Source organism: Mobula birostris, chromosome 14 (assembly GCF_030028105.1).
Source record: "Mobula birostris isolate sMobBir1 chromosome 14, sMobBir1.hap1, whole genome shotgun sequence".
NCBI lineage: Eukaryota > Metazoa > Chordata > Chondrichthyes > Myliobatiformes > Myliobatidae > Mobula > Mobula birostris.
Window position 1 is genome coordinate 95,056,435 of NC_092383.1, and position 15,906 is coordinate 95,072,340.

General features: G+C 45.3%; 1 protein-coding gene across 3 annotated transcripts in view; it reads left to right on the forward strand.

The window, feature by feature from the left end:
* The first annotated feature begins 11,052 nt into the window (after nt 1–11,052).
* The window catches only part of LOC140209566 (complement component receptor 1-like protein), a 63,018-nt gene continuing 58,164 nt past the window's right edge, over nt 11,053–15,906 (forward strand). For 2 of the 3 annotated variants that reach the window (XM_072277838.1, XM_072277841.1), the window contains exon 1: nt 11,589–11,669. In XM_072277838.1, coding sequence (XP_072133939.1) covers nt 11,621–11,669 — 49 coding nt within the window. In that variant the 5' untranslated portion in view covers nt 11,589–11,620. Of the gene's footprint in view, nt 11,131–11,588; nt 11,670–15,906 lie in introns of those variants that run through there. The other variant, XM_072277839.1, reaches the window with a different exon arrangement.

The window sequence follows — 15,906 nt, forward strand, 5'->3', positions numbered from 1 at the left end:
GGCGGAGGGGAAGAAGCTGTTCTTGAAATGTTGTGTGTGCGTCTTCAGGCTCCCGCATAACAACAAATTTCACAACATTAAACCTGATTCTGATTCCTCTTTGATGGTAGCAATGAGAGGAGGGTATGTTCTGGGTGGTGGTGATGAATGTTGCCTTTCTGAGGCAGTGCCTTGCGAAAGTGTTCTGGATGCCGGGGAAACGATTGCCCATGATGGAGCTGGCTAGGTTTACAAATTTCTCCCTGATCCTGTGCAGTGTTCCCTCCTCCATATCAGGCAGTGATGCAGCCAACTGGAATGTTCTTCACAGTAGAAATTTACAAGTGTTTTTGGATGTCACCCAAACCTCCTCAAACTCCTAATGAACTATAGCCACTGTCACGTCTTATTTGCAATTGTATCAGTATGTTGGGCCCAGGATAGTTTGTTGGAGATGTTGACACCCAGGAACTTGAAACGACTCACCCTTTCCGCTTCCAGTCCCTTAATGAGGACGTGTGTTCCCTCCACTTCCCCTTGGTGAAGTCCACAATCAGTTCCTTGTTCTTACTGATACTGAGTGCAATGCTGTTGTTGCATCACCACTCAACCAGCTGATCTATCACCACCTCGTCGCCGTTTGAAATTCTGCCAATAATACTTGTGCCATCGGCAGATTTATAAATGGCATTTGAGCTGTGCCCAGCCACGCAATTATGAGTGTACAGGGAGTAGAACAGTGGGCTAAGCATGCATCCTTAAGCTGCACCAGTGTTGAATGTCAGTGCAGATTCAAAGTGTATTCATCATCAAAGTACCTATGCAGTATATTATCCTGAGATATGTTTTCACACAGACAGCCAGGAAACAAAGAAACACCATGGAACCAGTTCAAAGAAAATATCAAACACCCAAGGTGCAAAAAAAGGAAAACAATTTTCTTACAGATGTCTGACTTCATCGTAGTTAGCACTTTATGTAGCGACTCTATGGCCACCAATGCCACATTGTTGTCCATACTCTGTGCATGTGGCTCCACGTGGCCCTCACTCGTGAGCTCCGAGGCGTCAATTGGGCCCGTCTCTTCGTTCGTCTCTGCCTTAGCCGTTCCTCTTCTCGGCATTTTGTAGCGCACTCCTTCACTCTTTCTCCTTCTGGTGTGTATTGAAGAGCAACTCCCCTTCGTTTGGCACCCTAAACCTCAAACTGACTTTGTGTAAATGAAGTTTTAACATCAAATCTGCCGGAGCTACAGGAGGGCGCGTCCTACTTGCTCATGGCTCAACAGCGCCCCCCCCTCCCCCCACTGTTCTTGTCCTCGTTGATTTCAGTCTTGCTTGATGCTTTAGCTAGCAAGATCGGCCATAAGTGGAGTCGATCGTGAGCTCCTGCTGTGTCTACAGGCCACACACGCCGCTTGAAACCCCACATCTCCCTCGAAGATTGAGTGATCTGGTACTTTCTATGGGCCCGAAAACACACCATCAAAAGGTAAATCACAGGTTCCAATTGTAGCAGAATCAGGGGGTTCAGCTCATGGCTAACAACCCTGACCAGTAAAACAAACATCGACTGTTTACTCATTTCCATAAATGCTGCCTGACCTGCTGAGTTCCTCCAGCATTTTGTGTGTGTTGCCTTGGACTTCCAGCAGCTGCAGATTTTCTCTTGTTTGTGGTAAAACAAAACTGTTACGGAAACAGCAATGAAGAATCCTTCCACATCTGAGTGTGACGGTGTTCCTGAGTCTCCACACGGGACTTGCGTGACTGAAAACCGAGAGGAAGCTACAGACACGATGAAGGAAGTCCTGAACACCACCAGAGACGGAGGACCTTCATTGCTGCCCTAAACGCCAGTGGCGTAATGGGCAGTAGGTACTGTATTCTCATACCAAGATAGTAAAAGCACATTCTGCTTCAATTACAGACAAGAAATTCCTCACAAATCTGGAAAGCTTTAGAGTCATAAAGTTACACTGAATAGAAACAGGTTCTTCGGCAAATGTGCTGAACAGGATTTTTTTTTTACTTAAATTGGTTCCATTTGTTCATGTGTTGGACTCATCTCCCTCCAAACCTTTCCTATCCACGTATCTGTCCAAATGCTTTTTTTTAAAATCCTGAAACACAAGAGGTTCTGCAGATGCTTGAAGTCTTGAGCAACACACACACACAAAAGCCACATTCAGGTTGGAGGAACAACACCTTATATTCCATCTGGGTAGCCTCCAACCTGATGGCATGAACACTGACTTCTCTGACTTCTGTTAATGCCCCACCTCCCCTTCGTACCCCATCCGTTATTTATTTATCTTTTATTATTATATATATATATATATATATTTTTCTCTCTCTCCTTTTTTCCCTCTGTCCCTCTCACTATACCCCTTGCCCATCCTCTGGGCTTCCCCCCTCCCCCTTTCTTTCTGTCCCGTGACCTGTCCAGCTCTTGGCTCCATCCGCCCCCCTCCTGTCTTCTCCTATCATTTTGGATCTCCCCCTCCCCCTCCCACTTTCAAATCTTACTATCCCTTCTTTCAGTTAGTCCTGACGAAGGGTCTTGGCCCGAAACGTTGACTGTACCTCTTCCGATAGATGCTGCCTGGCCTGCTGCGTTCACCAGCAACTTTTATGTGTGTTGCACACACAAAGTGCTGGCGGAACTCAGCAAGTCAGGCAGCAGCTGTGGAGAGGAGTAAACAGTCAATGTTTCAGGCCGAGTCTCTTCGGAGTGGAAAGGATGGGGATGGAAACCATTCAGCCTCGTCAGTCCACCTTGTTTCTGTTGCACTTTCTCCTCTTCCACCATCTAATCTGCAGAATGCCCTCATGCAGCATTCCCCCTAAATCTACCATCATTATAACCACGCCACCTCCCACACCCTGGCCACTCTTAGAGTAAAGGAAAGGCTTCCGAATTTCAAAGCCTCTGCCCTCCTTTCACCATGCCCTCGAAGCTGTGTGGGTGCATGGCTGGGCACTAATCGAAATGCTCCCGCGTACAAAATCTTTAAATTGCCACACGCTTTTTCGGGCCATGTAAACATTTCCTGCTCAGAACAATAGTTGGTCCGTGCAGCTCTAAATAAAAAGTTAGAGGGAAGGTTCCCCCCTTTCCTTTCCAGTCCTGATGAAGGGTCTCAGTCCGAAACACCAACTGTTTATTCCCCTCCACAGGTGCTGCCTGACCTGCTGAACTCCTCCGGCATTTTGTTTTGCAAATTATATTTTTGACTCTACAAGGCTCTGACCATCCACCTAACTGTGCCACTTGTGATTTTATAAAGCTCCGTAAGGTCCCCTCTCCTCGCGCTCCACGATAAAACGGCTCCGCTGATCCTGTGTACCCCTTCCAGTTTGACCACGTCCTTCCTGTTGCAACGGTGAGTGGCGTTGCACATAATACTCCCAGTTCGATCTCGCCAATGTCCGCATAAACAGTGGCCAGGGGTCAGTGCGTTACTGTGGGCACAGACTGCAGATGGTGGCAGGCAGCAACGTGCACAAATGCCGGAGGAATTCAGCAGGTCGTGCAGCATCCATGGAGGGAAATGAACAGTTGATGCTTCAGGTTGATGGCAGTTTGAAAACATCAACATCAATTCCGGTAACCACTCCCCTCTGCTCACCATCTCCCCCCCCCCCCCATTTTCCCCTTATCCCTGTGGCCCATTACTCTTTCTCCTTCCCCTTCCCCACCCTCATGATGCGACCATCACCTTCACTTTTTTCCATCTGGTTCCATAGTCCACTGCCTTCTTTCTGATTCCATCTAGTTAAGTGCTTTGCCCCTTCCATCTGTCACCGCCCAGTTTCTCGTATCATTCCACCACTCCCGCCCCCACCCACCTACATTCCACCCCCCCCCATCTGCCAGCCTAGAGTCGTAGAAAAGTACAGCACAGAAACAGGGCAGTTGGCCCATCTAGTCCTTGCTGAACCATTTAAACTGCCTACTCCCATCGACCTGAACCCAGACCATAGCCCTCCATACCCCCTACCTATCCAGTCCTAAACATTGAAATAGAACTCTCACAACCCTCTGAGTGAAGAAGATTTCCCTCATGTTCCCCTTCAACGTCTCGCCTTTCACCCTTAACCCATGATCTCTGGTTGTAGTCCCACCCAACCTCAGTGGAAAAAACTAGCTTGCATTTACCCTATCTATACCCCTCATAATTTTATATACCTCTATCAAACCTCCCCTCAGTCTTCTACATTCCAAGGAATAAAGTCCTAACCTATTCTATTTTTCCTTGTAACTCAAGTCCTCCAGTCCTGGCAACATCCTTGTAAATTTTCCCTGCACTCATTCAATATTTACGTTTTTCCTGTAGGTAGGTAACCAAAGCTGCACATAATACCCCAAAGCTCTTGTTCCCTCTTCTCCCTCTACCCATTAATTCTGGCTCCTGTTCTTACCAATGCGTCTCATCTGGGCCCAGTGTAGCTTGCTGCAGCACTGTCCGTGACCACAAGAAACAGCAGAGTGCTGTGGACACAAAACCAGCCGCCCTTCCATGGACTCTGTCTACACTTCCCGCTTCCTCAGTAAAGCAGCCAGAATAATTAGAGACCCCACCCACCCCGCACATTCTCTCTTCTCCCCTCTCCTACTGGGCAGAAGAAACAAAAGCCTGAAAGCAGGTACTGCCAGGCTCAAAGACCATAAGACCATAAGACAAAGGAGCAGAAGTCGAACATTTTGCCCATCGAGTCTGCTCCGCCATTTTATCATGAGCTGATCCATTCTCCCATTTAGTCCCACTCCCCCGCCTTCTCACCATAACCTTTGATGCCCTGGCTACTCATGGCAGGACTTTCATATGATGAAAGACTGGATCGACTAGGCTTATACTCATTGGAATTTAGAAGATTGAGGGGGGATCTTATTGAAACATATAAAATCCTAAAGGGATTGGACAGGCTAGATGCAGGAAGATTGTTTCCAATGTTGGGGAAGTCCAGAACGAGGGGTCACAGTTTGAGGATAAAGGGGAAGCCTTTTAGGACTAAGATTAGGAAAAACTTCTTCACACAGAGAGTGGTGAATCTGTGGAGTTCTCTGCCACAGGAAACAAGTGAGGCCAGTTCATTGGCTATATTTAAGAGGGAGCTAGATATGGCCCTTGTGGCTAAAGGGATCAGGGGGTATGGGGGGGGAAGGCTGGTACAGGGTTCTGAGTTGGATGATCAGCCATGATCATACTGAATGGCGGTGCAGGCTCGAAGGGCCAAATGGCCTACTCCTGCACCTATTTTCTATGTTTCTATGTTTACTCAGATACCTATCAATCTCTGCCTTAAATACATCCAATGACTTGGCCTCCACTGCCGCCCGTGGCAACAAATTCCATAGATTCACCAACCTCTGGCTAAAAAAATTTCTTGGCATCTCTGTTCTGAATGGGCGCCCTTCAATCCTTAAGTCATGCCCTCTCGTACTAGACTCCCCCATCATGGGAAACAATTTTGCCACATCCACTCTGTCCATGCTTTTCAACATTCGTGCGACAGTTCTCATCGTACTACCGATCGGTTCCCTCATACGATGAGGTGGATTCTTGACCTCACAATCAACCTCATTGTGATCTTGCACCCCATTATCTACCGCACAGTACTTTCTGTGTAACTCCAGCGCCTTATTCTGCATTCTGTTATTGTTTTACCTTGTTCTATCTCAACGTACTGTGTAATGAATAGAATACAAGACAATCTTTTTCACACTATTTCAATACATGTGACAATAATAAACTGATTTGAGTTCTTTCTTTCCAGTCCAGATTAGTTATTTATTGATTGGGATACAGCGTGGAACCGGCCCTTCGAGCTACACCACCCATCAACCCCCAGTTTTACCCTAGCCTAATCAGGGCACAGTTTACGATGATCAATTAACCTGTGAACTGTAGTCTGATGGATTCTGGATCAATAGACTCTTTGGTGGTTCTGCTGCTTCTTGTGTGGTGGGGGTGCTGGGGGATGGGGTCAGTGCTTCTCCTGGCACACAGGCGGGGGTGGATGGGGGGGGGGGTCAATGCTTCTGCTGCAGTTGTGCAAAAGGAGAGGTGGGGGGCTTTGGGGCTTCAGTATGTTTTTATCATTGTATGGGGTTTCTTTGTTTCATGGATGTCTGTGAAGAGGACGAATTTCAGGTGCACATACTCTGATATTAAATGTACTTTGAAGCTTGAACTACCAACTGGTTCGCCTTTGGACTGCGAGAGGAAGCTGGAATACCCAGAGGAAACCCGTGCATTTACGGGGAGAGCGTATAAACACTTCACAAACAGCAGCCAGAATTAAAGCAGAGTCATAATTGAACCCTGGTCACTGGTACTGTAAGGGGTTGTAATAACCTCTACTCTAGCGTGCCACCCATGACCCGAAACATTGAGAGTTTATTTTCCTCTGCAGGTACTGCCTGACCTCCTGCATGTTGAGTTTCTTATTTCCTGTTTGTCGCAGTGAGAATGATGGCAACTCCTGCTGACTTTCTGGAAACCTTCCCAGAGTGAAGTTTGTTAGTTATGCATGACTGTACTGCCTTTGAGGAAGTCACTGGTGTACATAATTTTTCCACTTCTAATTGTTGTACATTCTTTTGTGCTTCAGTAAGTCAGCTTGTTAAAGAAAATGAATATTCTTACAACTCCCAGAACATTTTTGGGAGGTGCGGAAAGAGCTGTGGGATAAGTCACTGTGTGACAATTTCCTCTCCGTAGGTAACACCAGCAAAGGAGTGCAAAGATCTCGACTTCTACCTCTGCTCTGTTATTTAATGGCATATCAATATCTCATACATCCATAAGTCTTCTCTGCCATTCCATCCTGGCTGAGTTATTATTCCTTTCAGCCCCATTTTCCTGGCTTTCTCCCTGTAATCATGCACACCCTTACTAATCAAGAGCTTCTCAACTTCTGCTTTAAATATACCTAGTGACTTTGTCTCCACAGCAGTCTGTGGCAATGAAGCGTAGTGGTTAGCAGTGACCCAGATTCAATTCCCGCCGCTGCCTGGAAGGAAATTGTACAATACCTCCCCTCATCCCTGTGACTGCACCCCTCTGGGTGCTTCAACTTCCTCTCTCAGTCCAAAGATATACTGGTTGGTGGATTTGAGCAGCACACACAAAATTCTGGAGGAACTCTGCAGGCCAGGCAGCATCTAGGAAAAGGGTACAGTGGATGTTTCGGGCCAAGACGTCGACTGTACTCTTTCCCTAGATGCTGCCTGGCCTGCTGAGTTCCTCCAGCATTCTGTGTGTGTAGCTCGGATTTCTGGCCGGTTGGTAGATTGGTCATTGTAAATTGTCCCGTGATTAGGCTAGGGTTAAATTGGGGGATTGCTGGCTGGTACGGCTCAAGAGGCTGTGCTGTATCTCAAAAAATAAATTCCACAGATTCACCACTCTCTGGTTAAAATAATTCCTCCTCAACTCTGTTTTAAATGGACATCCTTGTATTCTGAGGCTGTGCTCTCTGGTCCTAGACTCCCCCATATTTGCACATTGATCTGTACAGAAGGAACAGACAGTGCAGGACAAGTGAAAGCTAAGTGGTCCTGAAGAAGGGTCCCAGCCCAAAGTGTGCGCTCTGTATTTACCGATACAATGCCGAACAGGCCCTTCTGCCCAACAGCCACTCCACCAAGCAGCCCCCGATTGAACCCTCACCTAATCACAGGACAATCTGCAATGACCAATTACACTGGAGGATTTTCTAATTAAAACGAAAGGCAGGAAAGTTGTTTCCACTGGTGGGTGAGGCTAGAACTAGGGGACATCGTTTCAAGATTCAGGGGAGTACACTTAGGATGGAGATGAGGAGGAACTGCTTTTCCCAGAGAGAGGTGAATCTGTGGCATTCTCTGCCTAATGAAGCAGCGGAGGCTACCTCAATAAATATATTGAAGGAATGGTTGGATAGATTTTTTGCATAGTTAGGGGAAGTGAGGGTTGTGAAGGAAAGGCAGGTTACTCCTGCTCCTATTTCTTGTGTGTGACAGTGGGAGGATGGGGAGATACAGGTGAGGGCAGCGTTGATGGTGCAGGGAGGAAAGCCCCTTTCTTGAAGGAGGACATCTCACTTGTTCTGGAATGAAAAGCCTCATCCTGAGAGTCATAGTCATAGAAACATAGAAAACATAGAAAATAGGTGCAGGAGTAGGCCATTCGGCCCTTTGAGCCTGCACCGCCATTCAGTATGATCATGGCTGATCATCCAACTCATAGTCATAGTTATACTTTATTGATCCCGGGGGAAATTGCTTTTTGTTACAGTTGCACCATAAATAATTAAATAGTAATAAAACCATAAATAGTTAAATAGTAATATGTAAATTATGCCAGGAAATAAGTCCAGGACCAGCCTATTGGCTCAGGGTGTCTGACCCTCCAAGGGATGAGTTGTAAAGTTTGATGGCCACAGGCAGGAATGACTTCCTATGACGCTCTGTGTTGCAAAAGCAGTGGAACTGGAGGAATTGAGAGAAGGGAATGACATTTTCACAAGTGACAGGGTGGGAAGAGGTATAGTCCAGGTAGCTGTCAGAATCAGTGGGTTTATAAAAGACATCAGTAGATAAATTGTGCCCAGACGTAGAGAGAGATTGAGAAAGGGGAGGGAGGAGTTGCAAATGGACCAGGTAAATTTGAGGACAGGGTGAAAGCTGGAGGTAAAGTTGATGAAGTCGGCATGGGTGTAGAAAGCAGCCCCAGTGCATAATGCGGGAAAAAGTTGGGGAGTGATCCCAGTGTATGCTTATAACATAGGCTGTTCCACGTAGCTGACGAAAAGACAGGCATAGCTGGGACCCATCCCATGCAAGTGCATCTTTTGTTTGAAGGAAGGTTGGAGTGGAAGGAAAAATTATTGAGAGTGAGGACCTATTCTGTCAGGTGGAAGGGAAGAGTTGGATCTGTTGTCCAGGAAGAAGCAGAGAGCTTTAAGGCTGACGGACTTGAAGATATATAGGGACTGGACGTCCATGGTGAAAATGAGACCATCAGGGCCAGGGAACTTGAAGTTATTGAAAAAAGCCAAAGTGTGTGAGCTGTCACGGATGTAGGCAGGAAGGGACTGAACTGGGGGTGGGGGGATAATACATGGTCGAGGTATCGTCTATCTGGACAGGCAGATTTATGGATTTTGGGTTAGAGGTAGAAACGGGAGGTGCAGAGTAAGGGAACTATAAGCTTGCTGGCAGTGGCCGGGAGATCCCCAGAGTTAATAAAGTCAGTGATGATGTGGGAAATCTAAGAATTTTGATGACAAGAGCTAAAAGTAAGATACGAGCTGAAATAGGTAAAGAACAATGTGGTTTTGTGAAAGACAAAGGTACAAGAAATGCGATATTGATGTTAAGAATACTATCAGATCGAGCTATTCAAGTCCAAAAAGATTTGTTTGTTTTATCAACTACACAAAAGCATTTGATAATGTGAAGCACAATAAGTTATTTGAAATATTACAGGAAACTCTAGATCTAGATTCGAAAGACCTCCACCTAATCAGGAATTTGTACTGGGAACAAACTGCCGCTGTAAGAATAGATGGAGAAGTGAGTCAGTTTATGAAAATCAAGAGAGGCATTAGACAAGGGTGTGTTTTCTCCCCTGATTTATTTAATGTGTACAGTGAAACAATATTACAAAAAATAAGAGACATCTTGGGAATCAAAGTTGGCGGTGAAAACATCAATAATTTCAGATATGCGGATGACACTGTGTTAATTGCAAGTGCGGAAGAAGAGCTACAAAACTTAATTGATATAGTTGTTGAAGAAAGTGCCGAAATGGATCTATCTATCAATCACAAAAAGACACATTGTATGGTGATATCCAAAAAGAAGGAGAATCCTATCTGCAGGCTGAGAATAAATGGGGAAGACATAGAACAAGTACAGAACTTTTGCTATTTAGGAAGCTGGGTGACATCAGATGGCAGGTGCGACATGGACATCAAAAGAAGAATAGGGATGGCAAAAGACACCTTTACGAGAATGAGGAGTATACTGACCAACACTAAACTGGGCATGACAACCTGCCTCAGTGTACTGAAGCGTTACGTTTATCTAGTTATGTTATATGGATCGTGTTGGCGCGTGGCCAAGTGGTTACGGCGTTCATCTAGTGATTTGAAGGTTGCCAGTTCAAGCCTTGGCCGAGGCAGTGCGTTGTGTCCTTGAGCAAGGCACTTAACCACACATTGCTCTGCGACGACTCTGGTGCCAAGCTGTATGGGTCCTAATGCCCTTCCCTTGGACAACACTGGTGGCATGGAGAGGGGAGACTTGCAGCATGGGCAACTGCTGGTCTTCCACACAACCTTGCCCAGGCTGTCTCATGAGACTAATGGATGCCTATATGTATGGATCAGAATGTTGGGCAATATCTAGTAACATGTGGAAACGAATTGAAGCAGCAGAGATGTGGTTTTTGAGGAGGATGCAAAGAATATCATGGACAAAACAAATATCTAAGGATGTCATGAACAGAGCAAGCACAAAAATAATGTATGAGATCATGAAAAGGCAAAGTAACTTCATTGGACATGTGATTAGGAAAGAAGAGTTAGAGTGCACGGTAATTATGGGAAAGATTGAAGGGAAGAAAGCAAGAGGAAGGCAAAGACAAATGATGATGGAGACAGCAGCCAGAGAACTGGAAATGAATACCAATGAATTGATCCACTTGACCTGAAACAGGAGTGTGTGGGCCATGGCAGTCAAAGCTCAAACTGGGCATGGCACCTGACGATGATGATGATGGTGTGGGAGATAATGGTCTGGCAGATATCCCACCTCTCCCGGAAGTTCCGGGAGTCTCCCGCAAGTTCCGGGAGTCTCCCGCAAATTAATAGTGGCTCCCTGATGCCCGCAAATTATATACGATGTCCTGGAAATTGATGTTCTTGAGAGCGAGTGAGAGAGAGCGAGCGAGAGCAAGAGCGAGCGCGCAAGAGAGTTCCAAAAAAAGTCAGAGTGGCAGTGTTCCAAAAAATATAAAATGTACGTCACCCCAGACTACAATAAAGTGTCCCCTGCCTAATAGGGGTCAAAATAATGACAGTGTTGCTCGCTGCACTGTTTGCAACAGTGACTTTTCTATTGCCCATGGTGGGTTAAGGCTGTAAAAGACATGTTGAGGTGAGTTTAACAGGTGTTATTCGTTCATTAGCAGAGCTAACGTTATTTAAACTAGCTGGCCAGCTGCTAAGGAGCTACTCTATTGCAGACATCCCACCGCTCCCAGAAGTTCCAGGAGTCTCCCGCAAATTGATGGTGCTAGCTCCCTGAAATGAGTTTTTGCAGGGTGGGATGTCCGGTCTGGTGCCCCTTAGAAGGGGCCCTGTTCGAGGGGCTAGTAAGAGGAGGTGTCTGAGCCTGGCCTCAGCAAGGTAGATGTCAGTCTGCCAACAGCTTCTGCGGCTTTGATGGTGAGGTTAGGATTCGTGCGGAGCGAGTGGAGAGCAGAGCAGAGCATCCGGAAGGAGTGAGGTGACAATTGAGAGAGAGAGAGCGGCGAAGTCCAGACGGTGCCTTGACCAAAGATGGCGCCGCCGTACCTGTCTCAGCGGGAAGGCTCAGACGTCCGTTGGGTCGCTGGTGCGCGAGGCGGGGGGCAGCCGGGCGGGAGATGGCGCTGCGGCTTCTGCTCGCGATGCTAACGGCGGCGGGGGCGGCGGGTAAGTGGGTGAGGGGAGGATCTGGTCCCGGTCCCCCCCACACACTAAACCGCCCTCAATCTGCCCCACTCAGTCCCCTCAATCCACCCTCTTCCTCCTCCCACTCCACCGCTCAACCCCCTCTCCTCCCGACATCTCTGGACCACCACCCCACATCCCTCTCCACACCTAACTCAGTCCTCCCACAACCTGTCAGCCCCCGACCCCATCTTCCAAACCCTCCAGCTCGCCCTCACCACCCCTCTCTAACTGCCCCATCCCTCTATCCCCTTCTCCAACTCACCCTCCGCCAGCAATACCCACCCCTCTCATCACATTCCTCCCCCCCCTCCAACCACTGCTCTCCCCCAGGTTTCCATCAGATAATCTGATCAAAATCAGTTCTGAGAAAGTCCCTGGAAATATATATTCATTTCATTCCAGTTAATTAGGACACATCTGGACCACTGTGTTTTGGTCCAATTAGCTGAAGTTTCATGGAATTAGTTAAAAAGATATATAAAAAAAAAACAAACTACCATTTAACTGAATAACAAATTATGTATTTAACAAATATGGGACAAATTAGAATATTACCAGTACTATAAAGCTGTGCTTTCCTAATAGTTAACAATGGAGGAATTCATCCACCTTCATTTGGTTGACTGTAAATGAACAACATCAGTGCGGGTAATGAAGGGTCTCGGCCTGAAACGTCGACTGTACCTCTTCCTATAGATGCTGCCCGGCCTGCTGTGTTCCACCAGCATTTTCTGTCTGTTGCTTGAATTTCCAGCATCTGCAGATTTCCTCGTGTGTGCAGATAAATGGACTGCCTTCATACAAACTTTCAACGATTGCGTCCTCCACGTCTTCATTTTCATTGTAACGTTCATGATTATTGTCAATACTTTCAAATTCTTTGTAGTTTCTAACTTGTTGAAGTACTGAAATTGTTTCATTTTCACTCCCAGCCACTTCTGGCATCTCCAAACCTGAAAGATTGAAACTGCAGCGAACAAAACAGTTCTGAACTGTCTTACCGCTTATTTCTCACCAATTATCAGTGATAAAAGTCACTGCTTTTTGAACACAAACATATGCAACTGACACTAGTTAGGAACTTTGCCAACAGTCTCCTCGCCCAATTAAGCAGCATAGTGTCCCAAATAAACAAAATTGTGACTATTTTCTCAATTAGTTTTCTTTAAGAGGTTTAAGAGTTGTGCCAGATAAGAGACTGCCTAGTGGTTAATGGCCTAATTAACCAGAATCCACCGTATATATTTTCATCAATAGTTTTTAGAGTGAAGAAGATGGATTTGTTCTGCCAAAGGGTACGGTGCATGCTGTTGGCATTGGGTTATACATCTCTGCACTAGCAAGTAAATGCAAGCAGAAGAGATGGCTTTACTCCAGCCCTACTCTGCTGTTCAATAACACCATTCTTCTTCACTGTGAAAGCACCATCTCTCTGTTGTACTAATCCATATCTCTTGATTCTCTGTCTTGCCTAGGACATAGTTTCCACGGCTTTTGTGTAGAGGACTGGATAAGGGATTTAATTCAGAGATTGGCCACTCTTTTCCCCGGGGTAGGGGTGTCCAAACTAGAGGGCATAGATTTACAGTGAGAAGAAAAGATTTAAAGGGGACCTTAGGGGCACACTTTCCACACTGAGTATGGTGGGTAAATGGGACAAGCTGCCAGAGAAGGTGGTAGAGGTAGTTATGATTACAGTATTTAAAACAGTGGACGGATAGGAACAGTAATCAAAGTTCAAAGTACATACAGTATATGTCACCATATACATCCCTGAGATTAATTTTCCTGCAGGCATAGTTAGTAAGTATATAGAATAGTAACTATACCAGGGTCAATGAAAGCTCAACTAGAGTGCAGAAAACAACAAACTGTGCAATAATGTAAATATAAATAAATAGCAATAAATAATGAGAACATGAAATAAGATAAAGAGTCCTTAAAAAGTTAGATTGTTGGTTATGGGAACATCTCAATGGATGGGCAAGTCCGTGTAGTTATCCCCTTTTGTTCAGTAGCCTGATGGTTGAGGGGTAGGAACTGTCCTTGAACGTGAGGCTCTTGTACCTTTTACCTGATGGCAGCAGCAAGAAGAGAGCATGGCCTGGGTGATGAGGATCTCTGATGCTGGATGTTGCTTTCCTACAACACCATTTCATGTAGAAGGGTATTGGACTAACTCAGGTAGGTAACCTGGATGGCATGAATGAGTAGGGCCAAAGAATCAGTTCCATTCACAACTCTATGACCCTATTACCCTATTTCAGTCCTGAGTGGCCATCCTCTTAAACGATGATTCGTAGCTCTAGAGGAGGTATAATCTCTGAATCAACCCTATCAAACCCCCAAACCACCAGGTTTTTGTGTGCCAATAAAATCGGGTTTCTTCCTTCTAAATTCAGAAGAGTACAGACCTCGCTGCTGCAGTCGCTCGTCGTGCAATAATCTGCCATCTCAGGAATCAGTCTGGCGAGGTTTTCCCTCTGTTGTAAGAACATCTTTCATTAGGTCAGGGGAGCAGACCTGCCTTTAGTACCCCAGGTACAGTTTCACCAAGGTTAAGAAGTTGCAGCAAGATAACTCACTCCTGTACTCAACTCTTCTTCCAATAAACATTGAACTATGAACAGCCATAGAACTACTGAACCACCCAGGTAGCATCACTTCTGAAGTGCTAGTAGCATTATACTTTTTAACTTGTGTCTTAAATGCAGTTAATGCTAAATTTTAATCTTTTGGAATATATTTTATTATCTGTCAATTTATTTGTGGTAATATTACTTCATGTGAGTTATATGGTCTGGAGAAACGTTTCATTTGACAGTATACTTAAACATAGAATACCAATACCTGGAATGGAAAATACTGCAGAAGGTGCTGGATACACCCCAGTCCATCACAGGCAAAGCCCTTTTCACCATTGAATCCGTTTACAAGGAGTGCTGCATCAAGAAAGCAGCATCCATCATCAAGGACCTCCACAATTCAGGCCTTACTCTCTGATTGCTGCTGCCATTGGGCAGCAGACACAGAAGCCATGGGTCCCACACAACCAGGTTCAGGAACAATTATTACCCTTCAACCATCAGGCTCCTGAACCAGCGTGGATAGCTTCACTCACCTCAACACTGAACTAAATCCACAAGCTACAGATTCACTTTCAAGGACTCTGCCACTTGTGTTCTCAGTATTATTTATTTTGCATCATCTTTTGCACATTGTCTGTTAATCTGTATCTATGTATAGTTTTTCTTATATTCTGTTGTATTTCTTTGGTTTTCTTGCAGGTGTTTATACAAGAAAATAATCTCAACATAGTGCCATAGACCTATTTTGATAATACATTGACTTGGACTTGAATGAATAGTAGAGCACAATACAGTCTCTTCAGCCCTTAATTTTATATGGGCACAACCAATCTAACCCCTCCTACAAACCCATAACCTTCCATATGCCTATATGAGTTTCTTAAATGTCCCTAATATAAATGCCTCTACTACCAGCCCCATCAGTGCATTCCAGACAGTAAAATACTTACCTCTAGTGCGGCACAGTAGCATAGTGGCTAGCACAATGCTTTATGGTACAGATGACTCAGGTTCAAATCCCGCTGCTGCCTGTAAGGAGTTTGTATGCTCTGCCCATGACCGTGTGGGTTTCCTTTCGGTGCTGGAGTTTCTTTCCACAGTCCAAAGATGTACTGGTTGGTAGGTTAATTGGTAATTGTAAATTGTCCTGTGATTAGGCTCAGATTAATTTGGAGGATTGCTGGGGCCTCCCTAATCCTCCATTTTCGTTTTATCCATATGCCCATCTAAGCGTCTCTTAAATGTCCTTAATATATTTGCCTTTACACCACCCTGGCAACACGTTCTTTGTTCTGTTTGGATTTTTTTAACCCCACCAAAGTCTTTCAATGTGTCAGAGCCTTCCTGATCCACAATCATTTCTTATTTGAATCTTTTGTGTTAAGTTTCTATCATTGCCACTGTAGTGATACAAATCTAATCCAATTCACCTCATCATCTCCTTTTCAATAGACTGTATTCTGTTCCTGTTAACTGCTGTCAAACACCATCTTTCTCCAACAGCTCTCCACCAAAGCACATTTATTATCAAAATATGCATATTTTGCCATATATCACCTTGTGATTATTTTCTTGGAGAAATTTACAGGGAAAAAGACATGCAATACAATTTCATGAAAAACCAGGCA